The following is a 25383-nucleotide window of genomic DNA, read 5'->3' as shown; positions in this document are numbered from 1 at the left end:
CTAAAACATTGGTAGCCAAGACCCCCTAAAACATTGGTAGCCAAGGCCCCCTAAAACATTAGTAGCCAAGGCCCCCTAAAACATTGGTGGCCAGGGCCCCCTAAAACATTGGTAGCCAGAGCCCCCTAAAACATTGGTAGCCAAGACCCCCTAAAACATTGGTAGCCAAGGCCCCCTAAAACATTGGTATCCAGAGCCCCCTAAAACATTGGTAGCCAAGGCCCCCTAAAACATTGGTGGCCAGGGCCCTCTAAAACATTGGTAGCCAAAGCCCCCTAAAACATTGGTAACCAGGGCCCCCTAAAACATTGGTAACCAGGGCCCCCTAAAACATTGGTAACCAGGGCCCCCTAAAACATTGGTAGCCTAGACCCCCTGACCACATTGGTGGTCAGGGACCCCCTAAACATTTGTTGCCAGTGAAACTTACCTTTATACTTCATCAGGGAACTTTTTCCTTCTTTGTAGTCTTCTTCCATCTCCTCCAGCGGCTTCTCTGGCTCCTCTGGTGGCTTTGGCTCCTCTGGTGGCTTTGGCTCCTCCGGTGGCAAATCTTCCCAGGGTAAATAACTCGACTTTTGGTATATCTGACCCTGAGGGGTAGATATATTAAAACCCACCTTCAACTTTTTACAGCAAGTTTGTAGCAAAAAAAAATGCGAATTCAAATTTGAGTTTCTGAAGCTCGAATTTTCCAGATTTATTCAGAAAAATAAAACTCACTGCTGTAAAAAGTTGAATATGAAAACTGAACTATAAAATACAGCATCGAAAAGTTGTGAGTTCATGTAGAAGCCAATTGGAGCTGGAGCAAAATTCAAGCTATTTTTCAATTCAATTTTTTGGCGGATTATTTCGCAAACGGGCGACAAAATTTGTTGCGTAATTGACTATGTGACACAAATTTTTTTTTTGACGAGCAACATTTTTGCCATTTTGTGGATTTTTCGCTCATCGCTAATTGTGATTCCAAAGGCACTTATACTGGAGAAAGGGGTTTCCAAAGATAATGGGCAACCAAGGAAAAAAAAATATAATGCGAGAAAAAGATGTAGATACTGATAAATAATGATGGGCATAAAAATTTGTCAGGCATGGATTCGCGGCAAGTTTATGCGTTTCATCATTGGTGAATTTTTTCACGAAACGGCCGTCAAAATTTGCCGCTGAAAAATTTGCCGCGCATCTAAAACTTGTCACGGGTGTCAAAAGTATTGTTGCGCATCAAAATAATTGTCACGCGTCAAACGTATTGTCGAGCGTCAAACGTATTGTCTTGTGTCCAAAAGAATTATGGGTGGCATGCCGCCCAGCCTACTGCACTGAAAATTTGCTCCCATACGGAACAATGGTGACCAGACACACAGAAACTTTAGCACGTCCTCTCTCTACTGCTCCGTATGTGAGTTAAGTGGGCGGCGAAAGGGGACGGCCTTGGGGTGCCCTATTCTCAAATCTGGCCCTGCTGGCTAGCAATAATGTCCAGTACAGGCCCAGTTGTACTTTGAGTTACCCGATGAACAGAAGTAGTAGAAGAGTGATGGACGAAAAAAATTTGCTAGGCACGGAATTGCAGCGAATCTCCGCGTTTCGCCACTGGTACATTTTTTTCTCGAAACGGGCGACAAAAAACTTGCTGTGGAAAAATTCACCACATGTCCAAAAATTGTCGCCCACGTCAATAGAATTGGCTGCGCGTCAAAAGAATTGTCTTGCACCAAAAACAATTGTCTCTAATCAAAAGAATTGTCTCTCACGTCAAAAAGAATTCTCTCTCATCGAAAGAATTGTCTCTCATAAAAAGAATTTTCTCTCATCAAATTAATTGTCACGTGTCCAACGTATTGTTGCGCGACATTTTCCCCGTTTCGCGAATTCTTTGCCGCATTGAAACGGGACAGATTCGCTCATCGCTAGTGTTCAGCAAGTTGGCTGTGGCTACAAGTGCATGTACCGGCATATCTGATTAGAATTCACAGTTTCTGGACAAGAATCGGGTCGTTTGTACTCCAACATGCAGCCACTTTAATAGGGTGCCTCGTAAAACTCCCAAGATTGGCAGGGAAAGACTTTGTACATGTGTAGAAGAAACTCATGTAAAGCAATTTTACTGCAATATCTTATTTTTTTTTTAAAGAGAAAACAACTTTTAACCTTATGGAGCAAAAGACATCCCATTGTCTGGCCGAGGGACCAGAACAAAAGATGAATAGACCCAATGCCCAAAGCTATTTGTCAGTTTGACTTTGATAACCCAGCACTAAAAAAGGCCCTTTTATGTTTATGAAAAAGCATGACGTCAAAGCCGTGAAGAAAATAGTATCAAAATAATAGTCTACCCTCGCAGAGTATCCCTTATATGAACAATTTGCCTCTTTTACATGCGTAACTAATTAGCTTGGCTTATTAGCAGCCCGGACTGCTGTGCTGAAGCCTTTTGCCTACTGTTTAGTAAACTTGGTGGTGGTTTGTTGCATTAAGCGGCCCCAGAGCAGGAGATAAACTCAATTAAGGGATTTAGAGAGAAAAACACTTGGACTGGTATTGGGAGACACTGGTTATCGACAATGCTGGAAATGCTAGACTATAACCATTACCAGGTGGGAAATTTAATTCTGTTATTTATACTTTTCTTTCTAGTGTCATACAACTAACTGTCTCTATTCAATGCGAGAAAAGTGCTGCTAGAATAAGACTATAGTACTGTATTATTATGACTTATCATTGGTTTAGACTATGTTCATGTATTTTTGCCAATATATATATAGTCCATAAGAAAAAAAAGTATATGTGTTAAATATTTTTTATTGAAGTAGTTTGTATATTTTTTTTTATATTTTTATATATATTTTGGTATATCTTGGCTCTTAATTCATTTTTTTTAATATGATTGTATCTTTGTATTTATAAATATTTTGTTTTATTTATGTACTAATTTAATTTACAGCACTTTGTAAATATAGGTATAGATAGATATATACCAAACAGACAAAACCACACTTTACAGAAAATTGCAAAAAGTGCAAGGGTTCAGTGTATGTGCACAAGGGTTTTTAATATTTTTTAAATATACAGGTATGAGATTTGTTATCTGGAAACCTGTTATCCAGAAAGTTCTGAATTATGGAAAGGCCATCTCCCATAGACTCCATTATAAGCAAATAATTCTAATTTGAAAATGATTTCCTTTTTCTCTGTAATAATAAAACAGTACCTGTACTTGATCCCAACTAAGATATAATTACCCCTTATTGGGGGCAGAACAGCCCTATTGGGTTTATTTAATGGTTAAATGATTCCCTTTTCTCTGTAATAATAAAACAGTACCTGTACTTGATCCCGACTAAGATATAATTACCCCTTATTGGGGCAGAACAGCCCTATTGGGTTTAATTAATGGTTAAATGATTCCCTTTTCTCTGTAATAATAAAACAGTACCTGTACTTGATCCCAACTAAGATATAATTACCCCTTATTGGGGGCAGAACAGCCCTATTGGGTTTATTTAATCGTTAAATGATTCCCTTTTCTCTATAATAATAAAACAGTACCTGTACTTGATCCCAACTAAGATATAATTACCCCTTATTGGGGGCAGAACAGCCCTATTGGGTTTATTTAATGGTTAAATGATTCCCTTTTCTCTGTAATAATAAAACAGTACCTGTACTTGATCCCAACTAAGATATAATTACCCCTTATTGGGGCAGAACAGCCCTATTGGGTTTATTTCATGGTTAAATGATTCCCTTTTCTCTGTAATAATAAAACAGTACCTGTACTTGATCCCAACTAAGATATAATGAATCCTTATTGGAGGTCAAAGAACTTTATTGGGTTTATTTAATGTTTAAATTCTTTTTTAGTTTAGTATTTTTTAGACAAATATGGAGATGCAAATTAAAGATCCCTTATCCGGAAAACCCCAAGTCCCAAGCATTTTAGATAACAAGTCCCATACCTGTATAAATTACATTATTACTTTTTTCTATGATAAATTTTATTGGCAAATTCTGCACGCTAAACAACAGTTTGACTGGTGTTTAATTGGCTGTTGCTTTCTGTGCTCAAATGGTAGAAATATAGAAAGAAAACTGGAAAACAAAATTATTACAAGTCATTACATAAATCTTATATTTTTTTCAAGATAATGTTAGGGTGAAGACACACGGAGCTAATAGTAGCAGCTACTTGTCACAGCCACTAAATACTAGAAAATCCCCTGCCATAGACAATACTGAGAATTGCCTCTGCTAAAACACACATAGAGACAATTATCAGTAAATGATCAACATTGTCTATTTTAGTAGCCATTACAAGTAGCTGCTACTCGTAGCTCTGTGTGTCTTCATCCTAAAAGGTGGAAGCTGCTTGGTTCAGTAACTTGAGAAGAAGAAACTATTGATGGAATAGTCTTTATTATAAAAGTTGCCCACATAAAAGTGACCAATAGTAATACTAATAGTAGGTATAGGGTTATATAAATTCTTTGACAGGTATGCCAGACATTAGTGGATTGATTTGTAGAGAATATTGTGTAGACTTTTCTCCTATTGCTAAATATGCCAAGATTGAAATGAAATAATTATTTCATGGAGTTTTTATTTTATTACATATTCGTCTTTTTTCTTTTTGTCTTTGCCAGGTGCAGACCCACCTTGAAAATCCTACCAAGTACCACATCCAACAAGCCCAGAAACAGCAGGTAAAGCAATACCTGACTACGGCCAAACACTCCGGCCAGGCGTTAAGCTTACCCTGTCCAAATCAGCCTGGTGATCACATCATGCCCCCTGGACCGGGAAGCAGCGCGCCAAACAGTCCAATGGCTTTGTTAACTATTGGTTCAACCTGTGAAAAAGAGGTAACTGTATATATCTATGCTGCAGCAGCTACGGCCACCCTGCTTCTCCCAACAGAATGGTCACCCTGCTTCCTTGATGAAAATATATATTTCATCTTATCATTTTTCCCTTTCTAATTCCAGTATTTAACACGTTTTAATCCTCAAAAATATAAAAAAAAGTAATCCTTCCATGGTAATAATAAATAACTATTTAGATATGGAGCCTGTTATTCCAAATGCTCATGACCTGGGGTTTTCTGGATAAGGGGTCTTTCTGTAATTTGGATCTCCATACCTTACTAAAAACTCATATAAACATTAAATAATAAGGTTGTTTTTCCTTCAATAAAGATTAATTATATCTTAGTTGGGATCAAGTACAAGTACAGGTATGGAACCCATTATCCAGAATGCTTGGGACCTGGGGTTTTGGGATAAGAGATCTTTCCGTAATTTGGATCTCCATACCCTAAGGGGCTGATTTACTAAGACACGATTTCGAATCTGAATTGGAAAAATTCCGATTGGAAACGAACATTTTGCGACTTTTTCGTTTTCTTTGCGATTTTTTTCGGCGTCTTTACGATTTTTGCGTAAAAACGCGAGTTTTTCGGCGTCTTTACGATTTTTGCGTAAAAACGCGAGTTTTTCGGCGTCTTTACGAAAGTTGCACAAAGTCGCGATTTTTTCGTAGCGTTAACACTTGCGCGCAAAGTCGCGCCTTTTTCGTAGCGTTAAAACTTAAAAGGCGCGACGTTTCGCACAAGTTTTAACACTACGAAAAAATCGCGACTTTGCACAACTTTCGTAATGGCTACGAAAAACTCGCGTTTTTACGCAAAAATCGTAAAGACGCTGAAAAAATCGCGTTTTTACGCAAAAATCGTAAAGACGCCGAAAAACTCGCGTTTTTCCGCAAAAATCGTAAAGACGCCGAAAAAAATCGCAAAATTACCGATCATTACGAAAAAAACGCAATCGGACGCATTCGGCCCGTTCGTGGGTTAGTAAATGTGCCCCTAAGTCTACTAAAAGATTTTTTAAACATTAAAGAAACCCAATAGGCTTGTTTTGCCCCCAATAAGTTGGCATCAAGTACAGGTACTGTTTTATTATTGCAGAGAAAAAGGAAATCATTTTTAAAAATTAGAATTATTTGTTTATAATGGAGTCAATGGGAGATGGCCTTCCCATAATTCAGAACTTTCTGGATAACGGGTTTCCAGATAACAGAGCCCATACCTGTACTGTTTTATTATTACAGAGAAAAGGGAATAATTTGAATTGATTAAAACTAAGTCTTTGGGAGATGGCCTTTCCATAATTCAGAGCTTTCTGGATAACGGGTTTCCGGATAAAGGATCCTATACTCGTAGGCAACATCTGATTTCTTAGGGTGCATATTTTTAAAATCTGAGGTTTCCAGAGGGTCCAAAAAATTTCATATTAAAGCCAAAATACTTCAGGAAGCTAATTGCTAACTAACTGGTGATGAAGCATTTGCTTTTAAATGAACTGTTTGCTTTATTTATTTTCTGCTTGGGGGGAAAATACATTTGATACGATACAGAATAAAAACAAACACTGCTATTAAATACGATTGCTGGGTATGAATGTTTTTCCATGTATTATAGGGAATTATAGGGAATAGAACGCCAGGATTGTTTTTTTTTTAGTTTGCTTATTTTATTTTTGCTTTGATTTTATCAATATTGTACAATACCTTCATGTGTTTGATATAGGCCAGCAGGGTATTATTTATAAAAGAGTATTTCATTCCCATGTGTATTTTGCAAGTAGATGCTGGATTTGGGTTTCAGTAGAATGCCCAGGACAACAGGCTTGGCACAACGGTACTGACATGTACTTTGCTTTGCAGATGGATGATGTGATTGATGATATAATAAGCTTGGAGTCCAGTTATAACGAAGACATTCTCTTGATGGATCCTTCTATGCAAATGGCAAACACGGTAAGTCAGAACCGATACTGATTTCACGGAGTTATTATTATCCACGCTAGCGCTTTTTATGGCACAAACAAGCAATTTAAAAGGACATTTTTGAATAGGGACACGAGTGCCGAAGCCATGTAATTTCACTCCTTGGGTTTTTCTTTGATCTACTGCACATACGGCTACAGTAGTCACAGCAAGGCTAAGGGTTAAAATAATGGTTTCCAAATACAAAAAAAACTTACCCATTTAGTTAGCCTGTTCCACTAAGGACTAAGAAGTTCTTCTGTAGACATCGTTTGGCCAACCTTGACCTAAAGAGCAAAGGTTACCATTTGTATAAGGCTGAGCCACTTACAGACTTGCATTGTGGAAACCTTACAAGGGGGACACTGTGTTTATGGACACAAATGCTGATTATAAGACGCTGCACCTAAAAATAGTCGTTACTAAATTAAGTACGGATTCAGCGGTCGCCTCAGAATAGCCTAAGTACTTTTGTTCTGCTCGTTACTGAGATATTTCGGTAAAACGTGCCTGCAGCTACCCCAAATACATGGTTTTAAAGCTAAAGCTGAATAGTTTTGTTCCCGTTACATGGGGGGCAACAAGCAACTATCAAATTAGGAAGCCAATGAATAAATTTAATAACTTAACTTTCTTCAGCAGAGATAAGTTCTAATAAATTCACATTAGGTTTTAACCCCCATTAGAAACTTTGGGACACAGCGCCGAAACATCTCAGAAAAGGGCAACTCTGAAAAAAGTGAAGCATGGGACTTGAAGGAAAACAATAAATAACTGTTTATTCTGACCATGTAGAAGATATTAAATATTAGAAGCTGAAACATATAGGCAGCAGAGCCATGTGTAATGGCTGAGGGTTCAAAACCATAACCAGGACAAAACCACTGCTGGGATTCGTTATCTGGAAATACGTTATCCAGAAAGCTCTGAATTATGGAAAGCCTGTCTCCCATAGACTCCATTTTAATCAAATGATTCAAAATTTTAAAACTGATTTCCTTTTTCTCTGTAATAATAAAACAGAACCTTGTACTTGATCCCAAATAAGATATAATTACCCCTTATTGGGGGCAGAACAGCCCTATTGGGTTTATTTAATGGTTAAATGATTCCCTTTTCTCTGTAATAATAAAACAGTACCTGTACTTGATCCCAACTAAGATATAATTACCCCTTATTGGGGGCAGAACAGCCCTATTGGGTTTATTTAATGGTTAAATGATTCCCTTTTCTCTGTAATAATAAAACAGTACCTGTACTTGATCCCAACTAAGATATAATTACCCCTTATTGGGGGCAGAACAGCCCTATTGGGTTTATTTAATGGTTAAATGATTCCCTTTTCTCTGTAATAATAAAACAGTACCTGTACTTGATCCCAACTAAGATATAATTACCCCTTATTGGGGCAGAACAGCCCTATTGGGTTTATTTAATGGTTAAATGATTCCCTTTTCTCTGTAATAATAAAACAGTACCTGTACTTGATCCCAACTAAGATATAATTACCCCTTATTGGGGCAGAACAGCCCTATTGGGTTTATTTCATGGTTAAATGATTCCCTTTTCTCTGTAATAATAAAACAGTACCTGTACTTGATCCCAACTAAGATATAATTACCCCTTATTGGGGGCAGAACAGCCCTATTGGGTTTATTTCATGGTTAAATGATTCCCCTTTCTCTGTAATAATAAAACAGTACCTGTACTTGATCCCAACTAAGATATAATTACCCTTTATTGGACGAAAAACAATCCTATTGGGTTTAAATCATGTTTTATTGATTTTTTAGTAGACTAAAGGTATGGAGATCCAAATTACGGAAAGATCCCTTATCCGGAATACCCTTGGTCCTGAGCATTCTGAATAACAGGTCCCATACCTGTACACAGAACATGCCCAGCAACATGTAATCAATAGACTTGCCCTGCCCAGGTCCTAAAATATGCCACCAAGTCAAAGGGCCTCGAAATTTGACCTATAGAAACTGCCCCTGGCATTAAATACATTTAGTCACTTCAAAAGCTTTGCTACGTGTACTTTTATCTTTCTTTTATTAAAACAAATTAGTAATTGATATGTTGGAGAGAAACTAAAATTTTTTGGGCTTTTGAAGTTGCTGGGCATATTTCGGTAGGGTGCCCTTATCTTTCCATTTGCTGGTTATAGATAGTGGGATAGGCAGGGGGGTAAAGACCCAGATCTATAGATGACATTTTCCCCTGGCAGTGTAATGTAAATATTACGGCAATGGTTTTAATCTGGTGATCTGTTTGTTCCATGAATATTACATGCACCTATGTGTTTTCACCTTTAATTATTACGTGGTCAGAATTAAAGTTATATATATAGTTTTGCCTTCGGGTATCTTCAGTAATAGTCTTTCTTTGTAATCATTTCCTAGTAGCCCAATATTTAAGACATTTTACCTTTCATTGTAAACCTGGGTTGGACTCATCAAAAAAAATGGTCACTTGGGGTGGGGCGTGATACATGCATAAAACCAATTGCTTGGGCAGTGCAGATACCAAAGGTGGGGCCATCTTCATTATGCTTATGTCAACATTATTATTATCCCACATATTGACATATTTCTGGGATTTCTCACTTATCTTGGGTGTTTTACATAGTAAGTTGGGTTGAAAAAAGACATACGTCCATCATGTTCAACCATAATGCCTATATATACCTGCCTAACTTTTAGTCGATCCAGAGGAAGGCAAAAAACCCCATAGTAAGTAACATAGTAACTTGGGTTGAAAAAAGGCATTTGTCTGCATTTTCTGACCTAAATTAATGGGAACCTCAGAACTAATAACAACCCTATCCAGTAAGGAACAACAGCATTGGTGGAGTCAGTAAATCCAATCAATAGGAGTCTTTGAAATGTCTCCTAATCTGAAAAGGATTTTGACTAGGGATGCACAGAACCCTAGTTTTTCAGGTTCGGCCAAACCCCCGAATCCATGTTAAGGGATTTGGCCAAATACCGAACCAAGGGGTGTGTTTACTAAGAATGGAGATAAATATCACCGGTGATGTTGCCCGTAGAAACCAATTAGGTCTTTGCTTTGATTTCTAACTTGTAGGTGACTGTTCAAATCCTATTGCTGACTGGTTGCTATGGGCAACATCACTGGAGATATTTATCTCCAATCTTAGTAAACAGGCCAGTAGGATTCGGATTAAGTTCAGTCAGGACAATGGATTCGGCCGAATCCGAACCATGCTGAAAAAGGTTGAATCCTGGCCCAATACCGAACCATATCCTGGATTTGGTGCATCCCTAATTTTGACACAAGAAGAAAAAATAAAAAAATTGAGATAAAATGTACTTAAAACAAGAAACAATAAAAAAAGAATTTTCAGTTTCAGAATAAGGGGTTAGTTACATTAGTTAGTGCATTATCGGCTATTCCTATAAGCAAGCATTGGTGTTGTACATTTTCCAATATTTTTTGCCATTTATCGTTTGAATATTTGTGCATTTTGTGTCATTATAGTAGTACAGATTCAGGATTTATTTTTTTCAGATTAATCAAACTGGATCATTCCTCGCAGAAGTGAGTTTTCACCCATTATTATATTAACTATACAGAGCAAAGCAAAAATGTTATCCTAACACATTAACACTACAATCTTTTTTGCTTTATTGTGATCTGTCTGTAATGGAATTGTAGCAATGGAGACTAAATATTCTTTTTTTTTTTCTTATAGCTGCCTGTCTCTGGTAATATGATTGACATTTATGGAAATCAAGGTATGCCTCCTCCGGGGTTAAACGTCAGTAATTCTTGCCCTGCTAATCTGCCCCATATCAAAAGGGAGTTCACAGGTAAATAATTTAAATATTAGAGAGGTTGAGAGACGATATCTATCCCATGAGAAGCACCAGTACTATGTTGTGTTGTTTATTTTGCAAACTACTGTCTTGCAATTGGAGTCTAAAGGTATATAACTATAGTTATAATTACATGCAACACAAATAATTTAGAACATTATGAATCATTTAAAACCAAAATTTATTTCATGCCAAAGTAGTTTTAAGAAAAAAGATGCATAAGTAGAGCTCTGTTTAGTAGTGCCTATAGTAGCAATGGGGATAATAGCCTATAGGAACGGACTGTGGCTGTGGGATAGCAGGTATAGTAGGGAGAGATGGTGCCTATAGTAGCAGTGGGGGGATAATAGCCTCTGGGAAGGGACTGGGGCTGTGGGATAGCAGGTATAGTAGGGAGAGATGGTGCCTATAGTAACAGTGGGGGGATAATAGCCTCTGGGAAGGGACTGGGGCTGTGGGATAGCAGGTATAGTAGGGAGAGATGGTGCCTATAGTAGCAGTGGGGGGATAATAGCCTCTGGGAAGGGACAGGGGCTGTGGGATAGCAGGTATAGTAGGGAGAGATGGTGCCTATAGTAGCAGTGGGGGGATAATAGCCTCTGGGAAGGGACTGGGGCTGTGGGATAGCAGGTATAGTAGGGAGAGATGGTGCCTATAGTAGCAGTGGGGGGATAATAGCCTCTGGGAAGGGACTGGGGCTGTGGAATAGCAGGTATAGTAGGGAGAGATGGGGCCTATAGTAGCAGTGGGGGGGATAATAGCCTCTGGGAAGGGACTGGGGCTGTGGGATAGCAGGTATAGTAGGGAGAGATGGTGCCTATAGTAGCAGTGGGGGGATAATAGCCTCTGGGAAGGGACTGGGGCTGTGGGATAGCAGGTATAGTAGGGAGAGATGGTGCCTATAGTAGCAGTGGGGGGATAATAGCCTCTGGGAAGGGACTGGGGCTGTGGGATAGCAGGTATAGTAGGGAGAGATGGTGCCTATAGTACCAGTGGGGGGATAATAGCCTCTGGGAAGGGACTGGGGCTGTGGGATAGCAGGTATAGTAGGGAGAGATGGTGCCTATAGTAGCAGTGGGATAATAGCCTCTGGGAAGGGACTGGGGCTGTGGGATAGCAGGTATAGTAGGGAGAGATGGTGCCTATAGTAGCAGTGGGGGGATAATAGCCTCTGGGAAGGGACTGGGGCTGTGGGATAGCAGGTATAGTAGGGAGAGATGGTGCCTATAGTAGCAGTGGGGGGATAATAGCCTCTGGGAAGGGACTGGGGCTGTGGGGTAGCAGGTATAGTAGGGAGAGATGGTGCCTATAGTAGCAGTGGGGGGATAATAGCCTCTGGGAAGGGACTGGGGCTGTGGGATAGCAGGTATAGTAGGGAGAGATGGTGCCTATAGTAGCAGTGGGGGGATAATAGTCTCTGGGAAGGGACTGGGGCTGTGGGATAGCAGGTATAGTAGGGAGAGATGGTGCCTATAGTAGCAGTGGGATAATAGCCTCTGGGAAGGGACTGGGGCTGTGGGATAGCAGGTATAGTAGGGAGAGATGGTGCCTATAGTAGCAGTGGGGGGATAATAGCCTCTGGGAAGGGACTGGGGCTGTGGGATAGCAGGTATAGTAGGGAGAGATGGTGCCTATAGTAGCAGTGGGGGGATAATATCCTCTGGGAAGGGACTGGGGCTGTGGGGTAGCAGGTATAGTAGGGAGAGGTGGTGCCTATAGTAGCAGTGGGGGGATAATAGCCTCTGGGAAGGGACTGGGGCTGTGGGATAGCAGGTATAGTAGGGAGAGATGGTGCCTATAGTAGCAGTGGGGGGATAATAGTCTCTGGGAAGGGACTGGGGCTGTGGGATAGCAGGTATAGTAGGGAGAGATGGTGCCTATAGTAGCAGTGGGGGGATAATAGCCTCTGGGAAGGGACTGGGGCTGTGGGATAGCAGGTATAGTAGGGAGAGATGGTGCCTATAGTAGCAGTGGGATAATAGCCTCTGGGGAGGGACTGGGGCTGTGGGATAGCAGGTATAGTAGGGAGAGATGGTGCCTATAGTAGCAGTGGGGGGATAATAGCCTCTGGGAAGGGACTGGGGCTGTGGGATAGCAGGTATAGTAGGGAGAGATGGTGCCTATAGTAGCAGTGGGATAATAGCCTCTGGGAAGGGACTGGGGCTGTGGGATAGCAGGTATAGTAGGGAGAGATGGTGCCTATAGTAGCAGTGGGGGGATAATAGCCTCTGGGAAGGGACTGGGGCTGTGGGATAGCAGGTATAGTAGGGAGAGATGGTGCCTATAGTAGCAGTGGGGGGATAATAGCCTCTGGGAAGGGACTGGGGCTGTGGGGTAGCAGGTATAGTAGGGAGAGATGGTGCCTATAGTAGCAGTGGGGGGATAATAGCCTCTGGGAAGGGACTGGGGCTGTGGGATAGCAGGTATAGTAGGGAGAGATGGTGCCTATAGTAGCAGTGGGGGGATAATAGTCTCTGGGAAGGGACTGGGGCTGTGGGATAGCAGGTATAGTAGGGAGAGATGGTGCCTATAGTAGCAGTGGGATAATAGCCTCTGGGGAGGGACTGGGGCTGTGGGATAGCAGGTATAGTAGGGAGAGATGGTGCCTATAGTAGCAGTGGGGGGATAATAGCCTCTGGGAAGGGACTGGGGCTGTGGGATAGCAGGTATAGTAGGGAGAGATGGTGCCTATAGTAGCAGTGGGGGGATAATAGCCTCTGGGAAGGGACTGGGGCTGTGGGATAGCAGGTATAGTAGGGAGAGATGGTGCCTATAGTAGCAGTGGGGGGATAATAGCCTCTGGGAAGGGACTGGGGCTGTGGGATAGCAGGTATAGTAGGGAGAGATGGTGCCTATAGTAGCAGTGGGGGGATAATAGCCTCTGGGAAGGGACTGGGGCTGTGGGATAGCTGGTATAGTAGGGAGAGATGGTGCCTATAGTAGCAGTGGGGGGATAATAGCCTCTGGGAAGGGACTAGGGCTGTGGGATAGCAGGTATAGTAGGGAGAGATGGTGCCTATAGTAGCAGTGGGGGGATAATAGCCTCTGTGGGATCGGACAATATGGTGACAGGCAATAACTTTTTATATCAGAAGGTTGCAGATATTAAAAGACTTTCCCAGATCATCTCAAACCAGGCCCAATGCCTGTAGTGAATAACTATATCTATTACCTCATTGTTCAAGTAGCACAGGTTTTTTTTATTACAAAATTAATTAACAAACTATGCCAGCTCTCGTTCTTTACTCCCTTATACCCATAAAAGTTGCATTTAGTGTCACATGAAATGCCAGTTTGCCAATGGGGTTCACAGACAAAGGAGCCAATGGACCAATAGAAGGCACTGACATGCATCCAAATTGATTTCAGTGTTTTTCTGCTTTCTGTATTTTAAATTAAGAGTAACAGAAAGTACACGGTTTATGACTTTTGCCGTAGGAACTCTCATTTTATAGTTAATAGATATAAGTGGACAGAGCCCTAAAGAGCTTGCCAGTGGCCTTGTAGACTGGACTTAACCATGTATCTGCAGGTATTACTAGGGTTGCCACCTTTTTCTGTGACTAATACCGGCCACGTGGTTGGGGGGCAGGATGTGATGCCATGTGGGGGGTGGGGCTATGATGTAAGGGGTGGGGAAATGGGCAGAGAAAAGTGGATGGGGCTGGTAAATGAGAAGGGAAATGGGTGGGCTGAGCAGGGTTATAGGCTGAGCAGAGCTGGGCCCATACAGTAGTTTAAAGAGTAATCGGCAGAGGAGCGGGTCAGGGAAGCAAGAGATTTATAGGCCATTACATTACAAGTACATTACCAGTAAATTTATAATATGGGTACTGGCCCTAGTTGCTGATTTATTGAGTAGGCTTGTCAAATACCAGCCAGTTAGTATAGATAATAGATAGGGTTTAGTAGACACGGTTGGCAACTCTATCTATTACTATCTATTATTATATGTCTATATGGGATGCCTGAGCCAAGAATAGCAATATGGCAGCTCCTATCCATAAACAGGAATTCCCCATGCTGTCACACTATGTTTGTCTACTTAAAGCAAAATAAACCTGTGCAAATTGTTTTCCTATGACTTTGACATAATGCATAGAGGTACTGCTTGTGGCAGCAAACCTTGCTTTGGTCCCTACTCCATGTCTGTCTATGCCCTCTTAGTAACCTGGCACCAATCTGAAAGAGTCTCTTAATCTAATGTAGTGATGTCAGTTATATTAGCGGCTTTCCTAAAGAAGTTTCTATATGCGCCACATCTTTTATATGTGTGTGTTGATGTCACAATTGTCATGCATTTGAACAAGTGCAATGGACATAAGATAATTAGATAAATGGACATACAAACTGTTTGCCTCTATGCAGGACGCAGTATTACTTTCATCGTGCTACGTAGGGATGTCACAATTAGACCTGTTAGTGACCGGATCCTTCAGAACATGCAGAAATGTTCAACAAACATCAGAAAACAAGACTAATCCTTCCTTTGAGTATCTACAGATTGTTTGGATTTTCCTAATAGTGTGTTTCTTTCCTTGTTTTCTGCAGAATCGGAGGCAAGAGCGTTGGCCAAGGAAAGGCAGAAGAAGGACAATCACAACCTCAGTGAGCTGCCATTTCTTATTTCTACATGTGCTGTGTGTGCCCCTGTGTGTACCTTTGACTCATAGACCAAGGAGATGCCTTAAATATGTGTATTAGAACTTGTGATTCCCAAAGTGCGGGGCTGGATCCCCTGGGGGGTGTAAAGCCTTGGTTGGGGGGCCCAACATGAAGGCCACGAAGAAGGAAATTTGAGGAAAACGCTCTCCTGATACTCCTGGAAGCCCATCTTGGAGGACAAATAGAGCAAGATTTGGGTTGCTCACGTTTGAAGTCCTAGATATTCTTGGAACTCTTATTGAATGGTTGATTCAACAATGTTTTCATATGTTTGCAACCTTCTTGTAATGTTAGAGAGGCCCTGGCCAACTGATTGGCCTCAAAGTAGGGCTTGAAATGACTAACCCTTGCCCTACATGTGGTCAAGATGTGAAGATGTGATGTGGCCCAACTACATCAATGATTATATTATTTTCTGCAGTGCTTTAAAAATACTATGGTCTAGTAACCCGTAACAGGTTTGCTTTGAAAGAAATACTTGCTGATAGGGCTTACTAAACCTGGTGCAGACTTTGTGGCATCTTTTCTATTACCACCAGAGAAGGTTGAGAATTTCAGGTGGATACCTAGTACCAAAAAGCAGAGGGTTTAGGGATAGATGAACATGGTAGAGTAAAGAATATTAATGGCTTCATAAATGAGATAGGGATATTCTGATGTGAACAGTAAGGTGTGAGTTGGTATAGCTGGGGAGTGAAAATAATGACTGTATTATGGAATGTAGAGAGAACTTTTTTAGAAGAAGGTTATAATAACTGAGGTGGGAAAGGGTACCCAAGGGTTCGCATTACAGCAGAGAGAGTTGGCCGGCTATGTGAGCAATACAATATAATCTGAGGAGAGTTTTGAGTTGAGCGGAAGAGGACAGAGCGGAGTGAAATGTAATTCCAAGAGAGCATAATTGGGATGTGGGAGTAAGTGTTAATTTGTTGACAGTAAGTGCAGGGGCTGGTGGGATAAGTAGGGAATATTTTGACTTCTGTTTTACTGAGATAAAATTCCAGGTCATAAGAGGACACTCAAGGAAAATAACAGTGGAAATAAGCCAGGGGCAGGAATTAAAGGGAGGGGGAGAGATCAAAGAGGAAAAACAGATTAATGTGTCTTCAGCATAGTGATGGTATTAAACCAACACATCTAATAGTGTGAGATGTGTTATATGGGATAGAAAGGGAACCAATAGAACCCCTTAAAGGAACAGTAACACCAAAAACTGAAAGTGTATAAAAGTAATGACAATATAATGTACTGTTGCCCTGCATTTCTACAACTGGTGTGTTTGCCTCAGAAACCCTACTATAGTTTATATAAGTTAGCTGCTGTGTAGCCATGGGGGCAGCCATTCAAAGGAGAAAAGGCACAGGTTACTTAGCAGATAACAGATAAATCCCCATTATATGGGGCTTATCTACTAGTTATCTGCTATGTAACCTGTGCCTTTTCTCCAGCTTGAATGGCTGCCCCCATGGCTACACAGCAGCTTATTTATATAGTAGCTTTTCTGTAGCAAAAACACCAGAACAGCACATTATATTTTAATTACTTTAAAACACTTTTTGATGTTACTCTTCCTTAAAGGTACCACGACAACCCCAACCAAACAAGTAACGTATATAAATGATACTGTAGTATCACAGCTCTCCAGTAGAGGGTAGCAGAGGAGTGGGGATTGGCTGGTGCTGGTGAGCAAGTTAACTGGTTAGTTGAGAACATAAGAATTGAATTGAACAGAATCATAAGTTGCAGCAATTTATTGTGCTTACTGATACGACCGTGTACAGGGAGTAGATGGCAATTTGTGTGTTTCTGATAACTGTAGACTTAAATGCCTGAATTTATTGTTTATACATTATAATACCGGAATGTTCTCTACCAAACAAAATGAAGTGCAAGAGTTCCACCAAGTGGCCCTTTTTGGTAATACCCTTACTACAGTATCCATTACCTGTTACATAGGGAACGATTATGTTTCTTTGTAAAGGAAATTCACAGATGTATAGTTTTATTCCCTCCCCTGTTGTTGTGTTTAATTATTGTTAAATACTGCATTTTAGTCTGCATTAACACCCTTATCTTATCACTTTTTTATTTTTCTAGTTGAAAGAAGGCGAAGATTTAACATCAATGATCGCATTAAAGAATTAGGAACTCTAATACCCAAATCGAACGATCCGTAAGTACAGGATTGTAAATGAAATTGTACATTTTCCCCGTGTGGGTGCTCCTCTTCCCAACAGTCTTATTGGTTGTCCCTGACAATATAGTGACATTTTTGGTATTTATCATATAGCACAATCCCAGGCAGTGTACAGGAGTATGGTCCTGGGTTGCCAAAAGGGCCATTGGGAAGTGGCTGAAAATATAGGGATGGCATCGCAGTTAGAACACCCCTGGCCAGAGGATTTTTTAGGAAAAAGGTGCATTGGCCCAAGAACAGCAATAGTAACCATGGGGAAGTACCTGGCAAATAACCCCCACCGGGTATTTTCACTTGTCTTATAATAAAACTGGTAATTTCCTGCACGTAGGATGGTGTTTTGGCCCCTTTAATCTGTAGTCCTCTCAGGTTCCATAGTTGTTTTTTCCCTCTGACTTTGCCATTCCATTCAGTAATCCCTTGGTGCAAAATTGTAATATTCCACCACACCGGATTGTCTCTTCTAGTGACATGAGGTGGAACAAGGGAACAATATTAAAAGCCTCGGTGGATTACATTCGCAAACTGCAACGAGAACAGCAGCGGTCAAAGGAGGTCGAGAACAAGCAGAAGAAACTGGAGCACGCCAACCGCCATCTGCTCCTGAGGATACAGGTGTGTGAGCTTCACAAAGTACAAAGCTGATATAACATCACTCATTTCAATCAGCAGGTTGGGTAGATGGCCCCTATTAAAAAAAACATTCCTCCATATATTTGACTTGACATATCTTCACCTTGTATTTAGCAAAATGTGTCCTTCTCCAACGACTGTACAGAGACTAGAGAATGGTATGTTGCCTCCTGGTGTCCAGTGATGGTTATGGACCATTAAACACCTCTTTAGATTAGAGGAACGGAACTTTCATTTGAAGCAGCATAGGGGGTTCCTCACAGTGAGGTTGGGGAATGTCCGCCGGGGGATGTTGGGTAGGGGGTTCCTCATAGTGAGGGCAGTGAGGGGGTTGGGGAATGCCCTGCCGGGGGATGTTGGGTAGGGGGTTCCTCACGGTGAGGTTGGGGAATGTCCGCCGGGGGATGTTGGGTAGGGGGTTCCTCATAGTGAGGGCAGTGAGGGGGTTGGGGAATGCCCTGCCGGGGGATGTTGGGTAGGGGGTTCCTCACGGTGAGGGCAGTGAGGGGGTTGGGGAATGCCCTGCCGGGGGATGTTGGGTAGGGGGTTCCTCACGGTGAGGGCAGTGAGGTTGGGGAATGCCCTGCCAGGGGATGTTGGGTAGGGGGTTCCTTGCTGTGAGGGCAGTGAGGGGGTTGGGGAATGCCCTGCCGGGGGATGTTGGGTAGGGGGTTCCTCACGATGAGGGCAGTGAGGGGGTTGGGGAATGCCCTGTCGGGGGATGTTGGGTAGAGGGTTCCTCATGGTGAGGGCAGTGAGGGGGTTGGGGAATGCCCCAGGTTTTAGATGATGTATTTTTGCTTTCTGATTTGTGACGGTTTATCCTGTGATGAAATCAGATTTTGCGGCTGAGGTGGATATCGGGAAACCTGTTTGGCTCTGGGATCTATGATGCCAGTTCTGCCAAAGGCATTCTAATTTACATTTCTTTTGTAAAACTTTATGGCTTGATTGTTTTTTTTGCAAATCACTTGACACATTGCCATTCAGTTCAAAGAGCAATTACCCAAACGGAAAAGATAGATTACCGATTGCCGCCCGAAGGAGTTTTCAAATGTTATGTAACAGATATTTCACCTCGCTGAGTTCTTTCGAGTAATTGATTCTGACATGTGTCATATATTGTATATTTTTGTTCCGACACATCTGAAAGTATTTTAGAAGAAGTAGTCATGAGATTTAGATGCAATGGATGTTCCACTATGGAAGGATCTCTATTTTTAAGTCTATATGCAGTATTCTATGGAGAGAATACCCCCGATAAGGAGTAATTATATCTTAGTTGGGATCAAGTACAGGTACTGTTTTATTATTACAGAGAAAAGGGAATCATTTAACCATTAAATAAACCCAATAGGGCTGTTCTGCCCCCAATAAGGGGTAATTATATCTTAGTTGGGATCAAGTACAGGTACTGTTTTATTATTACAGAGAAAAGGGAATCATTTAACCATTAAATAAACCCAATAGGGCTGTTCTGCCCCCAATAAGGGGTAATTATATCTTAGTTGGGATCAAGTACAGGTACTGTTTTATTATTACAGAGAAAAGGGAATCATTTAACCATGAAATAAACCCAATAGGGCTGTTCTGCCCCCAATAAGGGGTAATTATATCTTAGTTAGGATCAAGTACAGGTACTGTTTTATTATTACAGAGAAAAGGGAATCATTTAACCATTAAATAAACCCAATAGGGCTGTTCTGCCCCAATAAGGGGTAATTATATCTTAGTTGGGATCAAGTACAGGTACTGTTTTATTATTACAGAGAAAAGGGAATCATTTAACCATTAAATAAACCCAATAGGACTGTTGTGCCCCCAATAAGGGGTAATTATATCTTAGTTGGGATCAAGTACAGGTACTGTTTTATTATTACAGAGAAAAGGGAATCATTTAACCATTAAATAAACCCAATAGGGCTGTTCTGCCCCCAATAAGGGGTAATTATATCTTAGTTGGGATCAAGTACAGGTACTGTTTTATTATTACAGAGAAAAAGGAAATCATTTTTTAAAATGTGAATTATTTAATTAAAATGAAGTCTATGGGAGATGCCCTTTCCGTAATTCGAAACTTTCTGGATAATGGGTTTCCGGATAAGGGGTCCGATACCTGTACTAGTAACCCAGTATTATAAAACTGTCTATGGATTGCCAATTTATGAATTTACCAGTGTTTCAGGGAGAAAGATTGTCTTCAGAAGGTCACTTGACTCTAGGTGGGAGCAAATTGACATTGTGGATATAGGGGTAGATTAGCCTAGAAAACTGGCGTATCCCTAGGTCTTTTGATAACCCATATGATTTGGAATAAAACAATATAACTACAATTAATGGAAATAAAATGATGGAAGTAGTATTGTCATGACCTAACTCTATTGTAACAGCATGCCACCATAATGAATATAGAGGTAAGCCCATATTAATGACAACCATGATGTGCTTTATCTTTTAGGAGCTAGAGATGCAAGCTCGCGCACATGGCCTTTCCATTATGCCTTCTACTGGCCTCTGCTCAACAGACCTTGTCAACAGAGTCATCAAACAGGAGCCAATGCTCGACAGTTGCAATCAGGAGATTCTGTCAAACCACCACGACCTTTCTGGCACAACCACTCTGGATCTCACTGATGGAACCATTACTTTCAGCAATAACCTGAGGAACATGACTGACTCCCCAACAGCCTACAGCATCCCCACCAAGCTGGGCTCTAAACTGGAAGACATGTTTATGGACGATACACTTTCTCCAAGAGTAAATGATCCACATCACACCATATCTCCTGGGGCCTCCAGAACAAACAGCAGAAGAAGCAGCATCAGCATGGAAGAAAACGACCACTGTTAGCACAAGCTACAGGACATGCTCTTACAAACTGTAATACTTTTATTGTTTCAGAGCGGTAGATAACTATACTTCTAGCTTTCTGGATAGCTCACTTTCATAGAAACTTTGTTGTGTTCGCCCTATAGGCCAGCACTTATATATATTTTATTTTTTTTAGACTTTTGTAAAGATTTTTTTGGTGTATATCATGACTTGGTTTGCCTCCAAAGTATTTTGAGAAACTGCTTTGTACATACCTGGACTAACGGAGAATGTCAAACCTATTTAAAGCAGCTTCCCTCCACCACAACCATACTGTCAAGATATTCAGGTTAATCTCTCAACAGACCGCGTCTCATTGTCATATGGAAATAAAGGCACAGAAACAAGTATCTGATTGGAAGTACGTAGAATACCTCAACCCCTCTGGGTGATATGGTCCTAAGAAAATGATTATACATGACTCTGAGAATATATATGAAGATAAGACAAGAAAGAAGCACTCAATCATGTTTTTTTTTCCTGGGCCCTTTGGTTTCAATAGAATCTGGAGTAAAATGATAAAGTATTATGGCAAATGTTTAACGGATCAACTGAAGAGAACACATGGTTTAAATGTCAACTACTTGTATTTAATTGGCACTATACATTGGCAGGATATGTAGCTGATAAAAGAGGCTGATTATTGAAATATTAGGTGTGTAGTATGTCTAAGCAACAATATTTACTGGGGAAGTTTGGAGAATTAAGATAGGACAAGAAATGCAAGAGATGAGGACTAGGGGCACAGGTATAGGTGTGTGACAGTTTTGCCCAAGTGGGGAAGAGAATACTAGGCACATATTGTTTTGTTGAGGGAGTCTGGACTTAGACTGGATTGGTTTTAGAAGTGATATAATTTCCAGTACAAGAGGTGGAACTTAGAACAAAAGATCAGGCATAGGCTTCTATATCCAGGAGGGTTGTAGAGGACAGAAAACAGTTAAAGCTTATGTCACAATTGTCGGATTGTTCTACGCAAATGCAAATCACCAAAAAGTGCTTAAAAGAATGTTGTAGGGTCCCTGAGTTACCATCACAGAAGCTGACATAGGGATTTAACAGTGGCTTCATTGTGTATTCCCATTCTGTCATATGATTTTGGCATGTGAGAATGAGCCTTACCATTTTTGTCTTTACTTAGAGGTCATTCATTTTCCTATACAGCTGTAGAGAGGTGGCCATTTATGGAGGTTTGCTCTGATAACGATGGGTTGAAAACCACTGCAATTCTGGGACAGCTTGGTTGAGGGTGATAATATACTGATCTACCCTATAGTGGGAAGTCCTACACAATGTCAGTACATGCACACACCCCTTCTGCTGACACAAATTTTCCAGAAAAGTCCACGTCTTAAGGGAGAATAGAGAAAATACTGTCGGAACCAACCTTATGTGTGACTATATTTTCCCTCTTATTTCTGCTAATGCCATTAACAGTATTCCCCCAGTGAGTGACACTAGTCACAGTGTTGTGAAAGTATGTAAACATGAGCCTCTATGGACCCATTTCTTCTACCCAGATGCTGAAATAGAGTACATCTCAAGGTCAGCTTACCAAGAACAAACATCTTGTTTACAAACGTTGATAACGGAAAGGCCTGTTACATCCACAGACCTGTTTCCATAGTTAGAAATGAAGAGGCAAATGTTGCAGGCACGTCTTTATCCTCATGGGTGGGTGCTTTCATGGGAAGGTGCCATTCTCACCCTTGCTTTAAATGGAGTTGCCAGTTAGCATCAATATCAGACTTGGTCACCTATGGCCAACCAGAGGACCTGATTTTCTGAGCCCACGGATATGATATATAGAATGTGCCAAATTGTACAGGTTTTTTAATAGGTCCATAGTAGAAAAAAGGGTGGTTTGATGAGACTTCTCCTAGGGTGGAGTCCACTAGTCCCCACCAGGAGATCCTCTGATGTTCTTGTAGGCCAGTCTGACCATGATCAGCTCAGTAATCCAACCACATTATAAGCCATGAGTGTTTGCTGTGTTTATCTATGGCCCGTGCTGTTTTTCAGCAGATTCAGGGTGTCTAAGCAATGCTCTTTACTGCCTATCAGGGATTGCTACAGTATGTATATGTTATAATATAAGTATTTCTGACAATATATCCCTAATCGGCTGCTCTTTGCTTTCAGGGTGTGTGCACACGGGTATCTTAAATTATTAAGTAAAAAAAATAAAATAAATGCATTGATACATACCACATACCAGGATGCAATGCATGTTCAGAATCCATATAGTATGCATCAGGCAGCTTGGTATATGGCATTTATTTGTGATTACATATACATGATTACTTATATTAAGGCATGCAGTCATTGATGTGGTGTGTTTCACGCCAATGAAACCCTTGAGGTTGTTTTATTATTGGAATTAGTTTCTATGCATTCAGCATGCCCCCTACAGACATTGGGGTGCTAAACGCTTAGAAACCCAAGGGTTCCCTACTTAGAACACTGTCTCATTGTTTTCATTTCATGTTTTAGCCCCGTACCCTGAGTTTTGGGGACAATGATCTATTTCACACACATCATGCAGTAGTTTAGTTAGGACTGCCCAAGTCTTTTGTGGTCTTAAACCCTCCTAGAAGAGGTTGGCCAGCAGTCTCTTCCCTCTGCTGTCTCCCTATACCTTTAAAAGTTAACCAATAATGGATTCATAATATCTGAGGATGGGGTTGTGGTATTTCTTCCCCCCTTTTCTTTCTATTTAATTAACTGGCCTGATGGTGATCACAATAAACTGGAGACATATTAAGCCCTTCATTTGGCTATACAGGTATGGGACCTGTTATCCAGAATGCTCAGGACCTGGGGTTTTCCAGATAAGGGATCTTTCCATAATTCGGATCTCCTACCTTAAGTCTACTGAAAAATTGATTTAAACAGTAATTAAACCCAATAGGATTGTTTTGGCTCCAATAAGGATTAATTATATCTTAGTTGGGATCAATTACAGGTACTGTTTTATTATTACAGAGAAAAGGGAGTCATTTAACCATGAAATAAACCCAATAGGGCTGTTCTGCCCCCAATAAGGGGTAATTATATCTTAGTTGGGATCAAGTACAGGTACTGTTATATTATTACAGAGAAAAGGGAATTATTTAACCATGAAATAAACCCAATAGGGCTGTTCTGCCCCCAATAAGGGGTAATTATATCTTAGTTGGGATGAAGTACAAGGTACTGTTGTATTATTACAGAGAAATTACAGAAAAAAATGAAATAATTTTTAAAAATGTGAATTATTTGATTAAAATGGGGTCTATGGGAGATGGCCTTTCTGTAATTCGGAACTTTCTGGATAATAGGTCTCCGGATAAGGGGTCCGATATCTGTATAATAATAATATATAGAGTAAAATGTATCATTTATGGAGAATCTGTCTCCCTTATTTTAAAGACAAGAGCCAGTTTATACAGAGATTCCTGGAAATATTTATAAATGCAATTCCTATTTCATAGTCGAACATTGTACTCCTCACTGTAAACTTCATTTGAAGATTTACACTTGTGGGTTTAGGGGTCAGCAATGCGTACAGTCAGTGTTGGACTGGGGGGTGCAGGGCCCACCGAGGCTTCTGCCTCAGGGGCCCCTGCACCCCCCAATGGCCCCTGCTGCAGCCTTCACACACACATATATCCCTCCCCTCCCACAGGGGCCCCCACCACCCACCCAGTCCCCTCCCCTGAGTGCACGTAAATGAAAGTTACCTGCACCGTGTCGGGGGTGGGGGGGGGGAGATGGGTGGCTCAGTGGAGAGCCCTGTGGTGATCGGGTCTGGGCCACCAGGGCCCACCGGGTTTTTTCCAGAGTCCCGGTGGCCCAGTCCGACCCTACATACAGTTTATTGGCTATGCCTTACTAAGCCCTAAGCCCTCAACCCATTTACTATTATTCTTAGCGTTTTAATTTGAAATCGTCCAATATAGGTTAATTCGATTATAATACTGATTATTTTGTATGAATTTTTTTTAAGGGGGATAAAGCGCCTTTTTTGTATTTAACAGTTTAAAAAAATATCGAGCAGCATTTTCTGAATTTTCATTTCTGCTGTGAAAAAAAAAAAACCACACACAAAGAAGTTGGGGAAATATTTTGTACATTAATTCTAGACATGTTTAAGAACTAGTGCTTTTAGACTTTAGACACAATGCCGCTTGGAGACATAAAAACCTATTTATTTTTAGAGGTACATACAGAAACGTACAGATTATTGGATTCTGAAGACGTTCGTTGGTTTAATTAGTGTTTTTTTTTTTGTCAGTTCGTTTAGCAATGTGAATACGAAATGCCTTCTGGGAAATTGATTTATCTGCGTGAAAAATGCAGGCTCT

At 40.8% G+C, this 25383-nt stretch overlaps 1 protein-coding gene across 1 annotated transcript in view; it reads left to right on the top strand.

Moving 5' to 3' along the window:
- The window catches only part of mitf (melanocyte inducing transcription factor), a gene marked incomplete at its 3' end in the record, with an annotated part of 162741 nt that extends 137675 nt beyond the window's left edge, over nt 1-25066 (top strand). Inside the window, 8 exon segments of the mRNA NM_001100277.1 lie at nt 4647-4865; nt 6727-6819; nt 10547-10664; nt 15222-15278; nt 17433-17508; nt 18000-18147; nt 20624-24006; nt 24007-25066. Coding sequence (NP_001093747.1) covers nt 4647-4865; nt 6727-6819; nt 10547-10664; nt 15222-15278; nt 17433-17508; nt 18000-18147; nt 20624-21016 — 1104 coding nt within the window.
- Between the last annotated feature and the right edge of the window lie 317 nt (nt 25067-25383).

Source organism: Xenopus tropicalis, chromosome 4 (genome assembly GCF_000004195.4).
Source record: "Xenopus tropicalis strain Nigerian chromosome 4, UCB_Xtro_10.0, whole genome shotgun sequence".
Classification (NCBI taxonomy): Eukaryota; Metazoa; Chordata; class Amphibia; order Anura; family Pipidae; genus Xenopus; species Xenopus tropicalis.
Note: the sequence above shows the minus strand (reverse complement) of the source record. Positions and strands in the feature narration are given on the sequence as shown.